The following is a 22,914-nucleotide window of genomic DNA, read 5'->3' as shown; positions in this document are numbered from 1 at the left end:
CTCAGATATTTTTCATAAATAAAACACAAAGTTTTGCTAAAGAGTTTCATATAACAAAACGCTTAGTAAAAGAAACTCTTTTGTAAAAAAAAGTGTTTTAAACGAGTCAAAATATTTATGATGACGGTATCATTAAAATTAGAATATTATAAATTGGAAGATTGTATTATAAATTTATTAAAGTTTAGCTTTTTTTAATTATTGTTTCTATTTAAATATTTCGTTTCTAGCTCGTCGTTTTTAATTTTTTTTTTAATTTTTTTATTTATACTATAAATTCAGTAAGAACGCTTTTCTAATTTATATATGTGCTTGCATTTGGGATAGAGGATTCGCAATACAAACTATGGTTTTCAAATAGTGTAAGATGATGAGACTGATCTTTTGATTATTGCTTTTGTGAATATTTTTTTTGAATCGTAATAAATGAAACTTTTCGAAGAAAAAAAGTAACGGAAAAATTATTTTTTCATTTTTGAGTCATCAAGTTCATTTTATTTTCATTTCAGACTTCATAAAAGAATTTTATTGAAACAATCCTATTTCAAAACATCAAGGAATTTAATAAGAAAAAAAAAAATTTACAAGTACCAAAATGTATCAAGTTTGATGTGTTTCTACCAAAAAGCTGTAGCCACTAATAAGTTACTAACTTGATTAAAAAAAAATAGGTCGTTTAAAGTTGAAACTTTTTTATTTAAGTTTTATAATTAAGTTTAAAAATTTAAGTCTAATAAAAAAGTCCTAATAAAATATTGTTCGCGCTCATTTTAAATGAGATGCTTTGCAAAAGTTGTGTTAATTGGAGCCTGGAAATAAAAAAAAACTACTAATCTCTTAGACCTATGTGAGGGTAATAATTAAAAGTTTAAATATTTTACTAAATTTTAATTTGTGGAAAATATTAAATTTTACATGATCATAATTTTCGGTCAATACTGGGACATTAAATGAAATTCGTCGAAATTTAGCATCAAACTACACCATCATCGTTCACACATCACTGACGGTTTAGGTCTTAGGTCAGAGTTTCCCAAATATTTTCATGGGACTTTTATCAGTGACTCTTGAGGATACATCTAAAAGGCTAAAAAAATCGAAAGGTGGCCGTTTTTGAATTTTTGCGGCCGTTAGAGCGCTTGCTTTAAAAGCAGGAGATCCAGGTTTGAAAGGAACTCTGAACATATTCGCGTTAAATGCACTTCCACGGTGCTCTGTGACAAGACCGTTAGGTCTTCTTGGGGCACCTAAATAAAAAATAATGGTTTTGATTTTTTTTTTTTCAAAACAATTTATAGGTAATAGTAATAATGACAATTTTTTTTTAAGGGAGTAAAAAAATCCTAAAAAAAAAAGAGTAAAAAAATTTCCTTTAAAAATATATTTTAATACTTATTATCCTTTCTCATACACACTTAATTTACTATTCAAGTTATAAAATGCAACTGTTAAAAAAAAGCAAACTTCTGTTTATTTTGTTAGCTAACAATTTTTAAAGTTTCGACTCGTTTTCCTCTATGCATTTTATTCATTCACTACATTCTGTCAAAGATCCAATGATAAAAATGTTCTCATCAACCCACCAAAAAGTTCACATTCTCTTTTACACCAAGCGCAAGCATACTTACCGCCATGAGACAAACATTTGTTAAAATGGTGTGTAAAAAATCATGAGTATTTGTTTATAAGTTGAAACTCTAATTCAAAGTTACATAATTAATTATTTTTAAATAATAACTTACTGAAATTCCTAAAAGAAGAATTATTTTTAAATAAGCTGCAAGAATCTATTAACGATCTTCTATCTTTAAAAGTGTCTCCTGCAAGTTATCACAATATGTAAAAACCACAATGTGGTTGTTCCCTACTTTGATCTTGGCATCATTTTTTTTCTAGATCGAAGAGGTTACAATTTACTTTTAGTGTCCACTTCCTACAAAAACTATTTTAATTTAAAATAAATCATCTTATAACGCTTTTACTTAAATTAATTCCAATTTGTATTATTATTTGGTAAAGATTTTGCTTTCTGAAAGTTATTACAAAGTTTAGCAGCTCGGCTAATTAATAAACACTAACATGGTCTCTTAACACATCTATTGACAATTTTTTTCTTCGTCTGCAATAACTGTCTGTACACCATTAAATTTAGATTCAGATTGATTTCAGAAGTATGCGTGATTAGAATTAAATTGTCCAAGTTGAAAATTGAGGAACACCAATAGCCATTGGTAATGGCAGCCGACCTGAATGATAAAATACTGTTGATGATTTAATCAATTTGAAAAAACACAAAAAATCTAATAAACAAATTACCAGTATTTAAATATGTCTGGATTCTATGCTCAAGTTTATTTTTCTTATAAGTTGATATGTAAGCCTCTAATAGGTTTGTGACTTAAATACATTTTAAGCTTGTCTTCAAACAACAGCAACAAATAATAAATGGTTTAGTTTTTCTTAATTTTTCACTATATCGTTAGATAATATGTTGAGCATTTTCAAATAGAGCAATTTATATTTATTATTAACAGTAACCAAACAAATATTAATACTTGAAACATTCTATTATATTATTTATTTATTACATTAAATAGTATAATATATATACTTTTTAAAGTGTTAATAATAACTTTTTATAAGAGAAATCTTTACTTTACAACTCTTGCATCCTCCCCTTTCATTAAAGATTTCAAAAAGTTTAGATTTTTCTCAAAAACGGCATCCTTTTGATTTTTAAATCTCTAAATACAGTATCCTGAAGAGCCACTGATAAAAGTTTTATAAAAATATTTGAGGAACTTTTACCTAAAACCTCTTAGTTTGTGTGCATAGCCATCATCAATTCTTGATGTGTGCATAGTCATCATCAATTCTTGATGTGTTCATAGCCATCATCGATTCTTGATGTGTGCATAGTCATCATCAATTTTTAGCAATTGGGCCAGAGCACCAATTTTATACAAGACTTTGTTTAAAAAAAAGAAGAAATTGCTGAAAAAAAGGTTTTTATTGGTTAATTTAAAATTACATTTTGATTTAAATTAATTTAACAGGTTATAAAATTTCAATTGAATATCAATATTGTTAGGCAATCGAATCGTTCAACTGAACATTTTAGATTTCATTAACAATATTAGCGCATCTTTAAATAAAATAAAATATAGTGTTCCCTAGGTCAAGTCTGGTCCCTTTGCTATTTCTTATTATTGACGACCTTTCTAAAGCTTCCACAAATTTATTTTATTCATTTACCGTTGTGAATTACCGTTTTAATAGTCAGCAATGAGCTGCAAAAAACATAAAACGTAGTTTCGTGCTAATATCATTAAAAGCCATTGTCTAAAAAATCTAGACAAAATAAGCAAATTCTTGAAGTGATGTCTTCAAATTGTCCTCATTTTCAGATATTTTGTAAAAAACAATGAAAGTAACCCTTTGATAAGTTTTTTTTTTTAGAAATTCCTATTTGTTTTGGAGATATTGGGTCCCAAAATTTGGCCCATTGCTACTTTGAGGGGCAATTTTAGCGAAATGAATATGACAGACACATTTCTTTTTAATTTTTCTGCTAATCTGGGTAGATTTTTACAGTAAAAGTAAAACTTCAACATGGTTACATTTTTGGTTGTCTAGAACTCATAGTCCGAAACCACTAAATTTGAAATTTTACCTTAACTTTGAGCTCTAATATCTCTTAAGGTCATTATTTGCACGTAGTTTTCATAGATGTTTTCGAAATGCACTAAGGCATACATTGATTATATGGAACAAAAATTATGTGCATGCAAGGATCTAGGAAGGAGTAACCTGCCAAAAATCACATTTTGCGTTCAACAACCTTGATAAATTACCCATAACAACCGTGGCCTTAGGTCTACTAGAAACAGTATAAATTATTTAATTTCCTTAAACATGCATCTTCCAATATCTGAAAAAAAATCCATGTGCTCGGATTATAAAAAGCCTACAGAAGTTCTAAAAGTAGCCTTTTTTCGTCAAATTTTTACCAAAAAATTACCCTAGCAACGGTATAGATATGCTTAGCTACAGTTACTTTACAGCTTTGATAATTAGTACTGTAATTAAAAATTTTGATATAATACATTTTTATAACGAAACTGTACATGAGCACTTAATAAAAACTAGTTTTTTAACTTTGTCAATGAAAGAAGGAACCATTAAACTTTAAGATCGATGTTTTTCCCATTTAAAATTGATGGGAAATACAGTTTTCTGAGAATTATAAACAAACAAAATATTTTAAGAAGTTTTTTAATAGCCAATCTGAATTTCCACGTTGTCAATATTGCCTTTTGAGAAAAAATAATCTCCTCTTTGATTAGTTGGTGTTGGCGCATCAATCCTACAAACAACGTCAAGAGATGAATACTGGAAAGTATTTTCGTTAGTTTGCCACTTGAAGTAGTTCTTTCCAGGTGCAGCGGAATGCTCTATACAAGAAACATATATATTATCATTAATGGTTAAGGTAAAGACAAAGAAACGTCTAATCATTGCTGCTTTTTCCTTGAAATTAATTAATATGGTTAATAAAACAATAATTTTGTACTTCAATGCCATAGCCCAGTGAAAAAGCGCACATGGGATACGCGTGGATTTTTTCCATATGTAACCCATGTGGGGATTATTATTTTGTCCCATGTGGGTTTCATATGGTAAATCCCACATGGATTCCATATGGTAAATCCCATGTGGGATACGCGTGGGTTTTTACCATATGTAACCCATATGGGGATTATTATTTTGTCCCATGTGGGTTTCATATGGTAAATTCCACATGGGTTTTATGTGGTAAATCCTACATGGGATATAGGTGGAAAATACTACATGTTATAGATCTTGAATGCCACATATTTTAATCCGAATGGTATAAAAGTAGTCAATACTAGACAAATGAAAGTCCGATTGCTTCTATGATAATTTTTAAAATTCTTTTAATTTAAAAATTATTTAAATTAAGTAATTTAAAATTAATCATCGAAGCTTTCAGAGAGGCTTAACTTAATCTGGTATTTGCTACTTTATCCCATTTGGTATTCAAAATGAGTAGCATTTTTGATCTTTTACATGTGATGTTTTTCACCTATAACCTATGTGGGATTTACCATAAACTATTATGACGAAATTTTATAAAATTAAAAAACGTGTTGCAAAATGAATTTATTTTAAAATAAATGCTATTAATCAATACATCCAAAATGAATATTAAAAATATTATTTTTTCTTTTGCGATTTACGCGCCGTTTATTGTCGATTGAATTAATTAAATCGCTTCGGCTTGCATAATACCAAGGTTTTTAGTATCTTCTAACTTTCTTCAAACATTTTCTAAAAAAAATATATAAATACAAATATATATAAATATATATATATATAAATAAATATATATATATATATATATATATATATATATATATATATATATATATATATATATATATTTATGTATATATATATATATATATATATATATATATATATATATATATATATATATATATATATGTATATATATATATATATATTTATATATATATATATTTATATATATATATATATATATATATATATATAGAGAGAGAGAGAGAGAGAGAGAGAGAGAGAGAGAAGGAGAGAGAGAGAGAGAGATTTTGATAAGGAACCTTATTAGTCAAGCAATTTTAATTATTAGCCAGGTTGAAGTCATTAATGACTACAATATTTCACAAATAATTATTTCCTAATTTATTACTTACAATGACTAACGTATTATGGGTAATTGAACACAAATTATGCGTAATGAGCTTGAACCCATGAGGAGAATCCTGAAAAAAAGTGATCAATTAGGATAAGTAGTTAAACAAAAAAACAAAAACAAAACTGTAAAAACCTACTTATTCAATGATGTAGACGTTGGGTGCAATAGCCACTGGATGCAAAAGTATCTTTACTTTTTCGTCACACACACGGCCTTCTATAATAACAGGCCTTGACATCGCGCAAAATGCTGTAAAAACTGAAGGCCGATTAAACTTTCACTTGTACTTATATTGATATATTTTATATTAGGTAGGGTGTAATGGCAGTCTATGTTTTCTAATAATAATCTCTAGTAAAGACGGAAATATAAAAAGAAAACCACAAAGTTGTTAAAAGATAATCATATTTTTCGTATTTCAAATTTCATTAAGAATATTTATGTAATATTAAATAGTATCAATAACAAGCAGAACCATAACAAAGTATATATCTATATATTAAAAAGATGACTGTATTTTTAATTTTTTTTGCTAAAAATGGTAACAATAAAAATCACCAACAATAAAAAACACCAACAAAAGTTGATTCAAGCAAAAAAAGTTTTTTTGCTTGAATCAACTTTTCTCAATATATCTCAACAGGGTAAATATTTACAAATCCAAACATATTGAAAGACATATAGGCTAATGAGAAAATAAAAAACATAACAAGTAAATAGCATAATTAATTACAAAACTAATTTTCACATAAAATATGATAGCTTTAGTATTTTGGGAATGGTAATTAGTGAGTAATTCTTTAGCAGAACATTAGAATATACTCTGCATTGTTTTTTTGTGATTTTAAATTATTATTTAGCAGCAATGAACTAAAATTTCAAGTCCGCCTCTGTTTAGGCTATACAGATAACTTCCATATTTATAATAATAATTGGTAGAATCATCATAAATTTTTATTTCGCTTTTTTGCACATAGCCAGCTATGTAAACTATAGCCACTAATGTAGATTTATTAACTGAGCTTTCAAGATCATGTATATTATCCAGAAGTTCTTTTTCATCAGTAGAAATATCTCTAAAACATATGTCACAAGTATGACCATCGATACCATCAACAGGAATGTCAAGTTGTAATATCAGTTTAGTAAGTTGAATATTAATTTTTTCAATTACAGATTTAGCGTAAGTAAAGTAAGTACCTCCAGTTTAAAGTAAGTACCTCCAGTTCGCCTGTCAAAGCTTAGAAAAAGCTTTTTCAAGTGGATCTGTTAAAAACCAACCTAATAAGACATACTTTGGTCCATTACTCAACAAAGTTTCTACAAGATCAATAAAGCCATAACATGAATGCGCTATTGCATTGCTAGTATCTAGCGTAAGCTGTTTTACACGCTTACCTGTAGGTTTCATAAAATTTGACAGTTCAGCAATATCTCGTAGCAGTTGTATCTGTTGATCACCAACTGAGTGGATTTCTAACAACATTCGAAAAAAAAATATTTTTTCAATAAATACAGCAGTACCTTCAAATGCTTTATTTTCAATCTCTGGATGCGTTCTTAATGCAGCTACTGTTTCTTTGCAAAAAACAGACAAACAAAACTTTACAGATAGTCTCTCTATTGGTTTTGGATAAACTGATTTAGCTGTAGGTTTAGAGAGTTTAAAAAGACTATTGCACTCAGTTTTATATATAGTTTCTAAATCACTCCACTTAGCCAAAGCAAGTTCTTTATTGTTCAAAAATTGAAGTTCCCAGTGTTTTTTGTCAACCAATTATTTCGTATAGATTTTAGTAGATGCACATAATCATACAATAAATATATACCTGATGTTGTTAACCATGGTTTACTATCAACTGTTTTAAACATTGCAAAAAATCTTTGATTTACACGGTTACCATCAGTAATTATTACCAGTGTCTTACTATTTTCAATATTATTTATTGTATAGACAAGTTGTTGACATTGAGCAAACTGAAATTCAGAGGAAAGATTTGCAACAGGTTGAGCTCTACATATAAATTCTGGACCTCCAAAAAGACATTTAATCATAAATGATAAAATTGTTTTCGCTAACTTTTCAGGGTAGTTTACTGCTTGACCAAACAAAGCACCTCTTTGGTAAAGTAATAAAGCTTTGACATAGACCTCATCAATTAATAGTATGGAAATTCTTTTTAATGGATTTAAATTCATAAAAATACTATTTATGAAACTTAGGTCCTCCATTGAGCTTATTTTTGAAGTCAATCGTGTTAAAGTTCTTATACTTGGCAACTTGTAGTCAATACACAAACAATCATATAAACTTCGTTGTAGTTGTAATTGATATTGTAGTTGTAATTGTATAAATTGATATTTTTGTTGTAGTTGAGATAGTTCGACTTGCAAAGAGATACACAGCATTTCAAAGGCATTAAAAAAAACTAATCGTTAGTTTGACAATATTATTACCTTACAATGTTAACGCCTTGAAACTTACAACGTTATCGTCTTGAAGTTGCGCTATCTAATTTATAAACTAATCAAATTTTAAAGATTTATTAAAAAAGCGCGAACACAAACTTTCGTCTAATGTGAAAAGATGAAAATGTAAACACGGTATTAGGAATTGGCCTTCAGTTTAAAAAATTTGTTGCGCGATGTCAAGGCCTGTTATTATAGAAGGCCGCGGTCACACATAATATAATATTCTGAAACTAATAAACAAACATCTAAATTTCTATAAGTAAATTTATTCTTTGATCATTGCCTTTATACCCTATCTTATTTTCATATCATAATCTATTATGGTATTATTTATATAACATATCACAACAATATTATTAAATTTGTGATGTTTAAATATCATATGAACATTCTCTAACATGTCCATATGATATTTGAATATAGTTCTTGAGTATATTATCTGCAAACAATTGACTGATGCAAGTTCAAATGTTGTCAAAAACCAAGCATGCATGCATAGGACACTGCAGTGTCCTACAAAAAATGCTGGTTTGAAAGTCAAATTTTCTTTATTAAAAAAAAAAAATTAAAATAGGGGGGAGATAGGGAGGTTTCCGTAATTTTTTTTAGGCTCCAAAACTTTAAACTTTATATATAATAAGGTTCATAAAACTTAAGGGACTTAAGTTTTATGAACAAAAACAGGATATTTACAGAAACTTTTCAATTTTTAATCTGGATTACCCAGTGTAATTGGGAATAAAGTCGCTGGGTCCAGTATTCAAAGTAATATGATCTAAAGTAATATATAAATTAAATAAAATGCTTTAAAATGCATGCAGTTATACATATAACTCCTGATAGTTAACTATATGCATAACTAGTTATACATAAAATTTATTATATAAACTTATTTTTTAAGGTTATGCTTGAACAAATTAGTACCAATTAATTCAAATTCAAGATTTAGTTTAAGTTCAAGTTCTTATTTGTTCATTGTTTTTTCACTATTTTATATTTATTTGTTCAAATTTGTTAACTAGTACCAATTCTTACTACAGTAAGAATATTTATCATTGTTGGACGTGATTTTATTAGTAACTTAATTTTACTTTCAACATATTTTGACAACACCCTTTACATTTTAAATGATGACAGCTTTACTTTTCTATTGATGTTAAATTTATTACGTTTCAATAACTCAGATTGAATTTTACTGAATTATTGTAAGCTTTGTAAGAATTTGTTGTATATCAAATGGTGTTTTAAATAAAGTCAAAATTATATATATATATATATATATATATATATATATATATATATATATATATATATATATATATATATATATATATATATATATATATATATATATATATATATATATATATATATATATATATAATATATCATAATATATAACAAAAACTGACATCATTTTCAATGGGAGATGGCAAAAAATTGACTGAGTTTGATAAAGGGTGAAGGTGTTCAATAAACCGGGTCATCATCTGACATCATTATGCATAGATGATCCTATGATTTAGGTAAAATAAGCAATCAATTTGCTATATTTCTCTTTAGAAAGTGTAAGAAAAAAGCATTGTTATGCTGAGAACCTACCTATTGAGCAAGCTTTGACCACCTATTTTATAAATTTGGAACCTATTTTATAGAAGTGGAAGTGCGAATCGCAAAAGAACTAATAACAATGCTCTAAATTGATTTTAACTTTGTAGACTAACATTAATATAGTATTTAGAAATAATAAATGAAGTTTACACGATTTTTATAATTTGTATTTATTTCCATTAATTATCAGTTGTCAGTCTCTATTTTATAAAATGAATTAAAAAACTATTTATTTATAGTATAATATTAATACATAAATACTAGTTTCCTAATGCTATTATCATCATAATGTTAATGGTATTCCTTTTAAAGTGAAATTTTGTATCAATTTTATTGTTTTAATGTTGTAAATATATATATATATATATATATATATATATATATATATATATATATATATATATATTATTTTCACTTTATTTAAAACACCATTTAATATACAACAAACCCCTACAAAGCTTACATTAATTCAGTTATGATACAATCTGAGTTATTGAAACGTAATAAATTTAACATCAATAGAAAAGTAAAGCTGTCATCATTTAAAATGTAAAGGGTGTTGTCAAAATATGTTGAAAATAAAATTAACAAATAAAATCACATTCAACAATGATAAACATTCTTACTGTAGTAAGAAATAGTACTAATTAACAAATTTGAACAAATAAATATAAAATTAACAAAAACAATGAATAAATAAGAACTTTAACTTGAACTTTTACTAAATCTTAAATTTGAATTAATTGGTACTAATTTGTTCAAGCATAACCTTAAAAAATAAGTTTCTATAACAAATTATATGTATAAATAGTTATACATATAGTTAGCTATCAGGAGTTATATGTATAACTATATCAGGAATTATATGTATAACTATATCAGGAGTTATATGTATAACTATATCAGGAGTTATATGTATAACTATATCATATAGTATATGCATTTTAAAGTATACTACTTTATTTAAACATTACTTTAAATTATATTACTTTGAAAACTGGACCCAGAGGCTTTATTCCCAATAACACTGTGGTACTCCAGATTAAAAATTGAAAAGTTTCTGTTTATATACTGTTTTTGTTCCTCAATGTAGTTTGTAAGTCCCTTAATTCATAAGGACCTTATTATATCTAAAGTTAAAAGTTTTGGAGCATAAAAAAAGTTACAGAAACTTATCTCCCCCACCACCACCACCCTATTTTTTTCTTTTTTAACAAAGAAAATTGGGAATTCTTTGACTTTCAAACCTGCATTTCTTTGTGGGACACTGTAGTGTCCTATGCATGCATGCTTGGTTTTTGACAACATTTGAACTTTCATCAGTTAATTGTTTGCAGATAATATACTCAAGATCTATATTCAAATAACTATTATATCATCCTAATAATACGTCTATTTGCACAAATCTTAATCTTATTTCTGTAAAGAAAGACAAACATTTTTCGTGGTACTTACATACTTGCTTGCCATTCTCTATATTAATATAAAATATTTTCACACAATATAAACGTAACGCAATGCAATGTCGATTTAAAAATTTTAAATTTAGTTTTTTTAAAAAAGTTTGTTTTTTAGTTTCCAGCTTTCAAATTAATTTCCATGCAAATCCCACATGAAACCCACGTGGGATTTCCCATGTGTGTAAATATCATATGGTTCCCATATGTAACCCATGTGGGATTTCCCACATGGGTTTAAGGTGACAAATTTCAATACGGATACCACATGGGAAAATCCGTCCCACGTAAATCCCATCAATCCCACACGGAACCCACGCGGAACCCATGTGGGACGCGGTTTTATTTTTCACTGGGAGATCTCAATACACAAAAACAAAAATTATAGGGTTATAACTTCTTACATTTTGAATTATTGCAGGATACCAGAGCATAAAGTATGGAACAACAACCCAATTACCGATTTGAAAATCAGCTGCTAATTCTTTTGCAATCAACTGAATACTGTTGTTTGAATCATCTTCTTCATTTTCAGGTGCATCTCTTACACTTCAGTTTTATCAATCACATCATCAGTTACGTTAACCTCGTCAAAAAAAGTGGTTACCAACCTTCCTGTTTTTGTTTTTTTACTCTATCTAAAAAGCTACACTTGAAGGATAAAGGAAATTGCAGAATACTTATCTCAAGTCCCAAGAAAAGAAAAAAGTTACATTTTTTATCATACATACTTTGAGTATTTGTACATATACAAGTTAATTTACTTGCCTAGAGAATAATGATCAAGTTTGTTGAATTGTCACATATTCACTTGGCTTTAAAATTGTCCTCAGCTGCTGTTGAACTTGCTCTGGACACATTTTCTTCACACGTTCTTCTCCAGTCATAAACATCTGCACTAGTAATGTTTTTTGCTTTGAAGAATATCTAAATACTTTTGTTTTTGGTAATGCCCATCCAGTGATGTTTGTGAAGTTTCAAATCCCTTGTTTAATAATAGAATGGGATAATAGCAGGTGATCAGAAGAATTAAGGCTCGAATTTAGGTTCATTTTGTTGACATAGGAAAGTCTTGCCCTGCCATAATTTTTTACCATAAATTTTGCCACAGATCGAGAAGGGTGGTTTTCTGAAAGCATATGTTCTGCTAATAATTCAGTATCATAAAATGATTCAGCACAACCAATTTGTGTACAAAGCTTAAGAGCGTTAACACTTCTACCAACACCTTTTTTTCGGAAACTGATGGTGCAGTATAACTTTTGCAAGTGAAGAATGAAATGTCACATTAGTATAGTTCCTTTTTTTGCCTTTACCAATTCGGAAGTATCTCCACATTACCATGTGATCAGAGAAAAACTAAAAAGAATAATAGCTGTTTATTTTGGGAATCAGATTTAGTCCTGATAAAGTAAAAGCTTTGGAATCTATTTAACTTCAGCGACATCAGTATTTTGATTTCCTTTGCTATCATGAAGAGCCTCATAAATATCTTTTCCAGCATTAAAAAAACTCCTTATGACACATTTTGTTCCTGCTAACTCTCTGTCACATTTATCTTTTCCATGTGGTTGTTTATTGTAATCATAACTTTTAAGAAAGAATTGTTTTGCTTTGCAAACTTTAGCTTCAAAGTAAAAATTGCCATAATAAGATGATGCGTTATCTGACTTAGCATAAGGGTTATTTAAACAAGGAAAATCATTTTTAACTTTGGACAAAACAACATCAGCAAGACAGAGTACATCAACAAGGCTTTGCTGACATCTACAGACAGCAGTGAAATTTTTTCTTAATTGACCATTTACCTGGACTGTGCTAACTTCATTTCAGCAATTAGTCACACACCTGGTTGATTGCTGAAATGAGGTCAGCACAGTCAATGCATTGTTTATTGTCAGCAGCTATAGTGGGTTGATTTAAGTCTGGATCTATATCTAAAAGGGCAAAAGAAGTGGAGTGGCTATGTAAAGTGGAATTTTCACTACATTTGGAAGGATAATTATTCTTCAGATATCTTTTACCCTTTTCGAGGAACTTAGTAATATTTTTATACTTCCATTTTTCAGAAATAGCAATCAAAGTTTGAATTCCATCCATGCTAGCTGCTGTGACATCATCAAGACCAGCCAAAGCTTTTCCTTAAGAAGGTTTTATTCTACAAACAATTCTCCGTAAAGAAGTATCTGACATGGGGAGATAATTAGTTTTTAGGCAAATTTATTTATAAAATGTGATTGTATGGCTAAACTTCATCATTAAAATGGCATTAGCCACTTTTTGTTCCTCGTCATTTTCAAACTTTATTTTATATACACCGTAAACTACATCTTGCAGTAGACCTCGACAAAGCATAAATTCCAAAAAATGTTCTATTTTTTCCTGTGGCATTAGGCATGTGTTTACCTTTTCTTTTTTGGTATGGAAAATCCTCTGCTTTCTTTTTAAAATTAAAGATTTTCATTAATGTTTCTTTAGTGAGCTTATTATGATTAATAACTGAAAGCAAATAAATTTGTCTTAAAGAATCGCTTTCTTGAAAAATCCCTACTGGTACAACAAGGTTTACTAGAACCAGTTAAGTTGAAGCATCTTCATCCTCATTGTGTAACAATTGAGAAATCAGTACCTCTTATTTACCACGTGCAATTGCTTCAGCACATATCTTTTCAAGCTGCATTTTAGATTTTTAAAATTTCTTCTTAACTTTCTGTTATAAATCAAAGAAAATAAATCTATTAATACAAATCTCATAAAGTAAGGTTTATTTCAAATTAATAGTAGCTTAAAATGTTATCCATAGCAAGGATAAAATCTTTTCATTTGTTTTTAAAAACAGAAAAACGAATAAAAAGATCAAAATTAAGCAAATCTATTTTATTCCAAAGGTAAAATGCGCGATAAGTGGTTCATTTAGCAAATCATATTTTTTCAGAGAGTACTTATTATAAAATTTCAATGTAAAATTTAGCTGCCAAATGCTATTTTGAAACGAATACAATACATCATACAACAATACAGCATACAACAATACATCATACAACAATACATCATACAAAAATACATCATACAACAATACATCATACAACAATACATCATACAACAATACATCATACAAAATTAAAAAATACATTTAAAAAATTTTTGAAAGTATAATTTTAAAACACTCATTTTTTAAATAACGAAATAAACAAACAAAATAAAATAACAAAGTAAAATAACAAAATAAAATAACAAAACAAAATAACAAAATAAAATAACAAAGCGAAATAAACAAACAAAATAAAAACAAAAAAAGATTAAAGTTTTATGTCAAATTTTAATTCGAGTTTAATAACTTTTACAATCTAAAAGTTTATAAATAAAAACACTGGCAGGGCAAGTAGAAGACATTATTTTGTCGTATCACCGAGCCCCAATCGAACGTATTTACAATAACCGTATAATATATTTATACTTTACAAACTATTTATTGAAAATTATAAATGTAAAAATAAATAACAATTAGTTTAAGAAATACTTCAAAAACAATATTCATGTTAAGAGTAATAATCCAGTAAACAAGAAAAACTGAAAGAAAAGTAAAAAACAAAAACAAAAAATTAATTAATTAAAGAGCACGTATTTACAAGAGCCACACTATACACTTATATTATACAAAGTATTTATTGAAAAATATGAAAATAAAATACATAACAATTTGTAATAAAGTAATATTTAAATAAAGAACAATAAATTAAAAATAAAAGAGTCCTTAATTTACAAAAACCGTAATATTTATTTATAGTTTAAAACCAATTTGAATAAAACTAAAATAAATAACAATTCATTAATAGTTTAAAAAAAAAAAAGAAAACCATGACATTTAGAAGTTTTTACTGCGTTACACAATAATTAAGTGCAAATTAATATTTAACTAGTCTGTTGCCATTGCATCACTTGAACCTTTTGTTAAGTACTTTGTTACATTAAAAAAGCTTACAATGTAATTTTTGTGCTCTTGTACAGTTCCGTTATAAAAATGTATTATATCAAAATTTTTAATTACAGTACTAATTATTAAAGCTGTATTGTAATTATGTACTAGTATGCCGTTGCTAAGCATATCTATACCGTTGCTAGGGTATTTTTTTGGTAAAAATTTGGTGAAATAAGTCTACTTTTAAAACTTCTGTAGGCTTTTTATCATCCGAGCACATGGATTTTTTTCAGATATTGGAGATGCATGTTTAAGGAAATTAAATAATTTATACTGTTTCTAGTAGACCTAAGGCCACGGTTGTTATGGGTAATTTATCATGGTTGTTGAACGCAAAATGAGATTTTTGGCAGGTTACTCCTTCCTAGATCCTTGCATGCACATAATTTTTGTTCCATATAATCAATGTATGCCTTAGTGCATTTCAAAAACCCCTATGAAAACTACGTGCAAATAATGACCTTAAAAGATGTTAGAGCTCAAAGTTAAGGTAAAATTTCAAATTTAGTGGTTTCGGACTATGAGTTCTAGACAACCAAAAATGTAACCATGTTGAAGTTTTACTTTTACTGTAAAAATCTACTCAGGTTAACAGAAAAATTAAAAATAAATGTGTCTGTCATATTCATGTTGCTGAAACTGCCCCTCAAAGTAGCATTTGCACTCCACGCGTAAATATTTAATGGGCCAAATTTTGGGACCCGATATCTCCTAAAAAGATAAGGACTTTCACAAAAAATTACCAAAAGCTTACTTTCATTGTTTTTTACTATTTTTTAAAATATCTAAAAATGAAGACATTTTGAAGACATCACTTCTAGACTTTGCCTAGATTTCTCAGACAATGGCTCTTAATAGTTTTTACTTTTTATTTGGGTTATATCGAGACAAAGATTTGAAGTTTGAAATTTTCAAAATTAAATGTACATGTTGTAAAAATAAAATTTTTCTTTTATTCCAATCAAATTTTAGTTTTTTTCTTGGAGAACTACCTTAATAGATGCTAGAGCCATTTGTTGAATAAAGAAGTATAATCTAAATAAAGACAAAACAAAACGGCGAACATAAACTATGTTCATTTTTAATTATTTTATTACTAAAAAATTTGTGTTACAAGATTAGTAAAAACTTACAAAAAAATTTACTTTGCATATATTTATGATGTATTTACTTTGCATATATTTATGATGTATTTACTTTGCATATATTTATGATGTATTTACTTTGCATATATTTATGATGTATTTACTTTGCATATATTTATGATGTATTTACTTTGCATATATTTTTATGTTGTTTCTAAATGCTAAGCATTTAAGATGAATTTTTAGTATTTGAAACGCACATTTGGCTTTTACGGTAACATTGAAAGGAATGTCTAAGTTACCCAATGGGGCTGATACAGTTTACTCATCATTTGTGATTATTTTGAGTATGTTTGATTTTTCTTTTTTTGTAGAGTATGTTTTCAGCTCAAAAAGTTCTAAATAAGTTAGCATTTGATTTTTTAAATATAGCTTATGACCAGATGCTATTGTGCCTTGCAAGTACATAAAAAAACCAAGTTCATATTACGGATCCTACAATCAGGATGTCATGGAAAAAGCGATGATGTGAGTGAAAACAACAATTAATGTCATCAGCATAAGTAAATTGCATCCAATACCACCATCTAGTTACAATATTAATAAAACAACATTATCGAATCATCTCAAGGGAGTAAGCAAGTTGTACGCCTAATCATTTTGACAAGAGAAAAACAAATATTGGTTGTGCATACAATTCAGGAGTTTGGAGACTGGTGCTTTGGGGTTGTGTCAATGTTGTGTGTATTCTTGAAGACTACATTAACAGTAGCGATAGAGTCAAACCCTTTAAGGATGACAAACCTAGCATTAATTAGATGCGTTTTGAGGAAAGATTTAAAAAAAAAACTTACACGTAACAAACATAGGATTACTTACGTTTGAGTAGAATTACACGTAGGATGAGTCAACCTTTGTATAACTGCGTTCTGCGTGTAAGTTCTTAATCCGACCTGCTGATCATGCATGTGCATGCAATGTTAACTTTGTTGATAACTTTTTATGAGAAACTAGCAGTTGTTATTGAGAAAACTTATTTACAGAACAAGCCATAAAACATAATTGATGTGGATGAAACATGATTTCAAACTAAAATGTGGAAGGCAAAAAGTCTCTGCAAATGCTCATTAAAAAATTGACATAAAACGCTTACTACTTAAACTAAAACCAAGTTCACATTTTATGCATGAAAGGAATTTCAGGTATGCTGCTTCAGGTATGAAAGGAATTTCAGGTATGCTGCTTCAGGTATGAAAGGGATTTCAGGTATGCTGTTTAGAAACTGGTCAATTTCTATCACCCTACATTGTCTATATAGCTCAACTTTTTTACAATTGTTGAAAAAAAACTGTGAAAGTATGATTGAAAAAAAGTTTCCAACGTCATTTTAACTTTGCTCTTTTATCTATTTTTGGAAGATAACGCTAAATGGTTTTCTACCAATAAATGGTTTTCTACCAATAAATGGTTTTCTACCAATAAATGGTTTTCTACCAATAAATGGTTTTCTACCAATAAATGGTTTTCTACCAATAAATGGTTTTCTACCAATAAATGGTTTTCTACCAATAAATGGTTTTCTACCAATAAATGGTTTTCTACCAATAAATGGTTTTCTACCAATAAATGGTTTTCTACCAATAAATGGTTTTCTACCAATAAATGGTTTTCTACCAATAAATGGTTTTCTACCAATAAATGGTTTTCTACCAATAAATGGTTTTCTACCAATAAATGGTTTTCTACCAATAAATGGTTTTCTACCAATAAATGGTTTTCTACCAATAAATGGTTTTCTACCAATAAATGGTTTTCTACCAATAAATGGTTTTCTACCAATAAATGGTTTTCTACCAATAAATGGTTTTCTACCAATAAATGGTTTTCTACCAATAAATGGTTTTCTACCAATAAATGGTTTTCTACCAATAATACTGAAGTCGTTTTTCAAAACGCCTAATGGTAAAAAAAAATTCAAATTTGACTTTTTTTACAAAATAATTTAGATGTCTACAAATGTTATTGAATATATATTTTCAAAGAATTGTGAAAAACTTAATAAAAATAATTAGTTACAAAAAACTTTAGAACGTACAAAGAGTTTCTCCTAATAATTTTTTGTTTAATTGCGTTTTTCTTGAAATACGTAATAAGCATCTTAAGACGTTTAGAAAAACGGCTGCAGAATGTTATACTAAATAATTTTTTATTAGTTCAAAGCAATAATATTATTGGTGTAGTTAAGACAATTTTAAAATATTATAACGTCTGTATGATATTTTGTTGACTGCAACATATTTCCGTTAAATGATCACGTCTGTGAAGTATGAAAAAACGAAAAAAATTAAAATGAGAAATTTTTCGGTATCATAAAATATAAATGTTTATAGCGAAAAAACCCAAACCGAAGATTCTTTTTTTTTAAAAAAAAAAAAATCTTCTTAAAAGCACAATTGCTTGTCCAAATTTTAATAAGATTTTAAATAAATACGCTTTTTAGGTGAAACGAGCATTATAGTTTAACAATACGATCTGTTCTGATCGCTTATTGGCAATTTTTCTTAATTGTAATCAAAAATCTAAAGCTCTTTCTTGGTCGGAATTCTAGTATTTTTAGTGAAAACTGAGAGAAGTATTGTGTTTTGACAACTATATATAGTTAATATACGTCAGAACTGATTAGAACTAGGATCAATAGTAAATTAAGGAACTTTTTCAAAAGATTTTAACTAAATTAATGAATATGCCGATGAGCGGAATTGATCTAAAGACTCCAAATAGTTGTTCTTTAGATTTACTATTACGGGTAGTAAAAAGTTTTTGAAAATTATATATATATATATATATATATATATATATATATATATATATATATATATATATATATATATATATATATATATATATATATATATATATATATATAAAATAAGGGTTTTTTTTAAAATTAAAAAAAACCTGAAGCAAAAAAATTATACAGTTTAAAGTTCTTGTTTGGACATAATACGCTGATAAATCCATACTAAATTCCAAATAAAAGAATTCGAATTATTTGTAAATCGCCTTAACTACACCGAGTCTTTTTTATTTTGTTTTGTCATAGTAAAAATATATTTTACAAAGATCTATTAATGTCACTCTACCTTAATAATCAATTAATATTAAAAACCACGAGTCTAAATTGTCTATGGTATTTCATATATATTTAAAGGATCTTAAATTAACTCAACCTTTTACGAGTTTTAATCAAAAAACCTGCTTTGTCAAGTTTAAAACTTATCATTACAAAAAAAAATGTTTGAAGATACCAAGATGTCTAAACTAATTTTTTTATGGCAAATAATCAAAATCTTAAACTTCAATGGCTTCTTGGTATGCTTGCAGCTGACTGTATATAAAAAGTTGTTTATGATTTAAATTAACATATGTATTTCTAAAACAGATTGAAGTAAATAACATCTTTTTGCTTATGCTTATTTATGAGTGACGTTACTAAAAGTAATCAACTATATAATTCATTCTGAGGTGCCGAATAAACGTGTCCGCTCGTTTATTTGGCACCTAAAACCCTCTTGAACTTTATAAATACTTTTGTTATTGTCGTTGCTTATTTTTTTCTTTTTTAATTTGAATTAATATGAACACAAAAAAAAAAAATTCAAATTTAGCAGTAAAAATAAAATTAATTAGGGGCTCGGTAAAAACAATGCCATTTAATTTTTTGATGCCATATTAACGGGCAATGACGTTTACTCTTCACCTCAGACTTTCTAGAAAATAAAGTGTTATATGCATTAAACAAAAACTTTTGATGTTGTCAGCGAAAATATTCAATCCAAAATAAAGTAATAAATGAACTTTTAATAATTTTTTTTTTTTTTTTGGAACTATTTTAGTGATACTTGCTTCAAAAAGACGTAAAAAATGTATTTTAAACTTATTTTGTACACCTAAATTTAAATAATAGAAATTTATATTACTTTAAAATAAAGCTATTATGGCGGATCCCATTCACATATTGATTTATATTCGTTCATTGCAATAGCGTTCCAATGCATTGTTATTTGCTTTTCGGCATATACTCCGTGCATGACAAATTTATTTCTCCATTGACATATTGGTCTTTTGAGGACACTTTGTTTGGAAAATATAAACGGTAAAAATCTCTCATCATTTTTAGGAAATATATTTAAAGCATTTGTTACCATGCCCATATAAGCATCCTCATTAATAATTTGTTTTATAGATTTTGCTTTTTTAGTTATGTTTTTAAGTATACTTCCCGACAGCATGTAACCACCGCCGGCACAGTAAGGTTTATAATATTCTTCGCTGAAATCTTCAAATGGAACATAATTTCGATGCCATGGGTCTCTTATGACCGGCATCCATTCATTTTTTCTTCCAATATACTTAGTGCTTGAGTCTTGTTTTGGCACCCATGCCCCAAGAGAAAAAACATTTACAAAGCAATCGTCGTCAGACTTCAATACAAATTTGGAAGGACAATGATCGGCCAGCCATTCAATTGTCAATAATGTTTTGTTAGCCAAATTTTCATAAGTATCTTTATAGTCGAGTCGGAGAATATCTTTAAAATTACGACTTTCACTTTCTACAAGTTTTTCAATATTTGCGTTTGTATCACGACCAACCGTAAAAATAGTAAGGTATCTAAATGGGTTGTTTGAAAAAATCATCTTATTAATGTCTGAATCGGATCTGCCGTAACCAGCTCTTATTGCTGCTCTATTGAAAAAATTACCGGGTTTAGTTGTTATTATTATAATTAAATCTAAATTCGGCCTGCATTCTGGCTCTAAAATCGGACTAACTCTAGTACTTGATACATGGTCAACAGAAAATGTTGTTTCATAACTTCTTTGTAAATACTTAGCGATTTGTTTTCCACTTTGCTCTAAACAAGTCTTTGCTTTTGTGTGTAACTCTGCTGAGGTCATACCAGATGTTTTTTTAACGTAGTGTGGCGCATGCCGTTTACTTTTCTCGTTTTGTAAAATGAAGGGAAGGTTTGTAAAATTTATACTACTTTTAAAGTCTGTGTGATACTGATGCAATTTGCTAACAACTGATTTTAAAGAGTTAACTTCCCATTTTCTATCAAATATTTGTTGGTAAAACAAAGCTGTTACTACACAGAAACCAATACAAGTCACAACTACTTTTTTCCGACGCAGCAAAGAAAGCATTATGCTACAAAAAGTTCTAAAATAAAAAGTTCCAGTAAGTTTCAAAGTAACAAACTAATTAGGTGTTCTATAGATCCTAGAAATAACGACAATATTAAAGCTATTAATTTATACCTGTTTCTTATGACATGCGATATGGTTTTTGGATACGTCAGTTGTATTTTACATGTACAATGTGTTATGTTATTTAAATTTAAAAAAATAATTTTATTGTTTAATTTAATTCGTTTTTATAAATATAAAACAATTTTAAAATCACAATTTTTAAACGCAATAAATTTTATTTTGTAACGATCATTTTAAAGTTGCCTAGGTCATTTTTTCTCGTTTTGATAAAACTAAAGAAAGATTGAAAAAAAACAATCTATTTTTTAAATGAGAAAAACAATTTTCCGTTGGTTTAAGCTATAGGTGATTTGTCATATTATAGAAGACTGTCTAAACTATACGTTATACTGTCGACTGTTATACTTATAACGAAGACTGTTTAAACTATACATTTCAACCATAAACTCAAAACCCCCCAAAAATGACTAAGGCGATTGTAAATTTTTTAGCTTGCTTAAAATATTTGCAACTCGCTAAACAGGTTAAAATGTTTTCTTACCTGAAAATTGATCAGTTTTTTTTCAAAACAGTAAGTATTTTTCTATCACATGATTTCTTGAATTGATAAACTTGTTTCTCGATTTCTTCAGCTACAATTAGTTTCAAAACGTAAAAAACAAAATCAATTTTGATTTTGTAGCAGAGTTTTGTAGTTACATTTTTTTTTTCTCTTCATACTCAAATAAAAATAAATCATGCATACTTAGTGCTAAGAATTCGGCACTAGAGTTGCATAAACAAACGCTTTTTATTTTTTTAAATAAAGCAAAAAAAAAAAAAAATTTAATTTCAGTTTCGTTATCTGCACATTCACCAAATATTTTTGATTCAATAAAAAACAAAATTACGTTTTTACCATTTACGTTTTATAAAAAAATTAAAATATATAATATATCTTATTTGTCCATTAATGTTTACAATATGCCTACAATAACAAGAAATTTAAAACGTGTTTGCGTAACAAATTATAGTTTTAAAAACAAAATCTAGAATAAAAAAAAATAATCAAATCTTTTCTACTAAAGGTTCTGCTAAAATTAAGAGTGGCGAAAAAAAAAATTTTTTCCCTAACTTTATAAAATTACTTGAATTTTATAATTAACTAAGTTTTAATAATTTTTTTAATAGTAGTTTTTAATAATAATTTTTTAATACTTACAAGACGGATAAATAATAAATAATTTGCTATGTATTATACTCTGCATGGAGTGTTTTATAAGTAATATTATTA

The 22,914-nt window shown here is 27.5% G+C and overlaps 1 protein-coding gene and 1 long non-coding RNA gene across 3 annotated transcripts; both read right to left on the bottom strand.

The window, feature by feature from the left end:
• Positions 1-5,169: 5,169 nt before the first annotated feature.
• Positions 5,170-9,465, bottom strand: LOC136088852 (uncharacterized). The gene is made up of 2 exons (XR_010642552.1): positions 5,760-9,465; positions 5,170-5,352 (listed from the first exon to the last, which is right to left on the bottom strand). It is a non-coding gene; the product is annotated as an uncharacterized LOC136088852 (long non-coding RNA).
• A 10,520-nt stretch (positions 9,466-19,985) lies between these two features.
• LOC101234793 (UDP-GalNAc:beta-1,3-N-acetylgalactosaminyltransferase 1) lies at positions 19,986-22,516 on the bottom strand. Of its 2 annotated transcripts, XM_065813802.1 has the most exons (3): positions 22,183-22,439; positions 20,346-21,591; positions 19,986-20,135 (listed from the first exon to the last, which is right to left on the bottom strand). In XM_065813802.1, exon 2 carries the CDS (start codon positions 21,573-21,575, stop codon positions 20,361-20,363), a length of 1,215 nt encoding a protein of 404 aa, XP_065669874.1. In that variant the 5' UTR covers positions 21,576-21,591; positions 22,183-22,439; the 3' UTR covers positions 19,986-20,135; positions 20,346-20,360. The 2 variants fall into 2 exon arrangements, with proteins under 2 accessions (XP_065669874.1, XP_065669873.1); XM_065813801.1 differs by lacking the exon at positions 19,986-20,135 and having other exon boundaries at positions 20,272-21,591; positions 22,183-22,516.
• Between the last annotated feature and the right edge of the window lie 398 nt (positions 22,517-22,914).

The sequence above is a fragment of the Hydra vulgaris genome, chromosome 12 (assembly GCF_038396675.1).
Source record: "Hydra vulgaris chromosome 12, alternate assembly HydraT2T_AEP".
NCBI classification, from domain to species: domain Eukaryota; kingdom Metazoa; phylum Cnidaria; class Hydrozoa; order Anthoathecata; family Hydridae; genus Hydra; species Hydra vulgaris.
The sequence above is the reverse complement of the archived record's forward strand: the minus strand, read 5'-3'. Positions and strand labels throughout refer to the sequence as shown.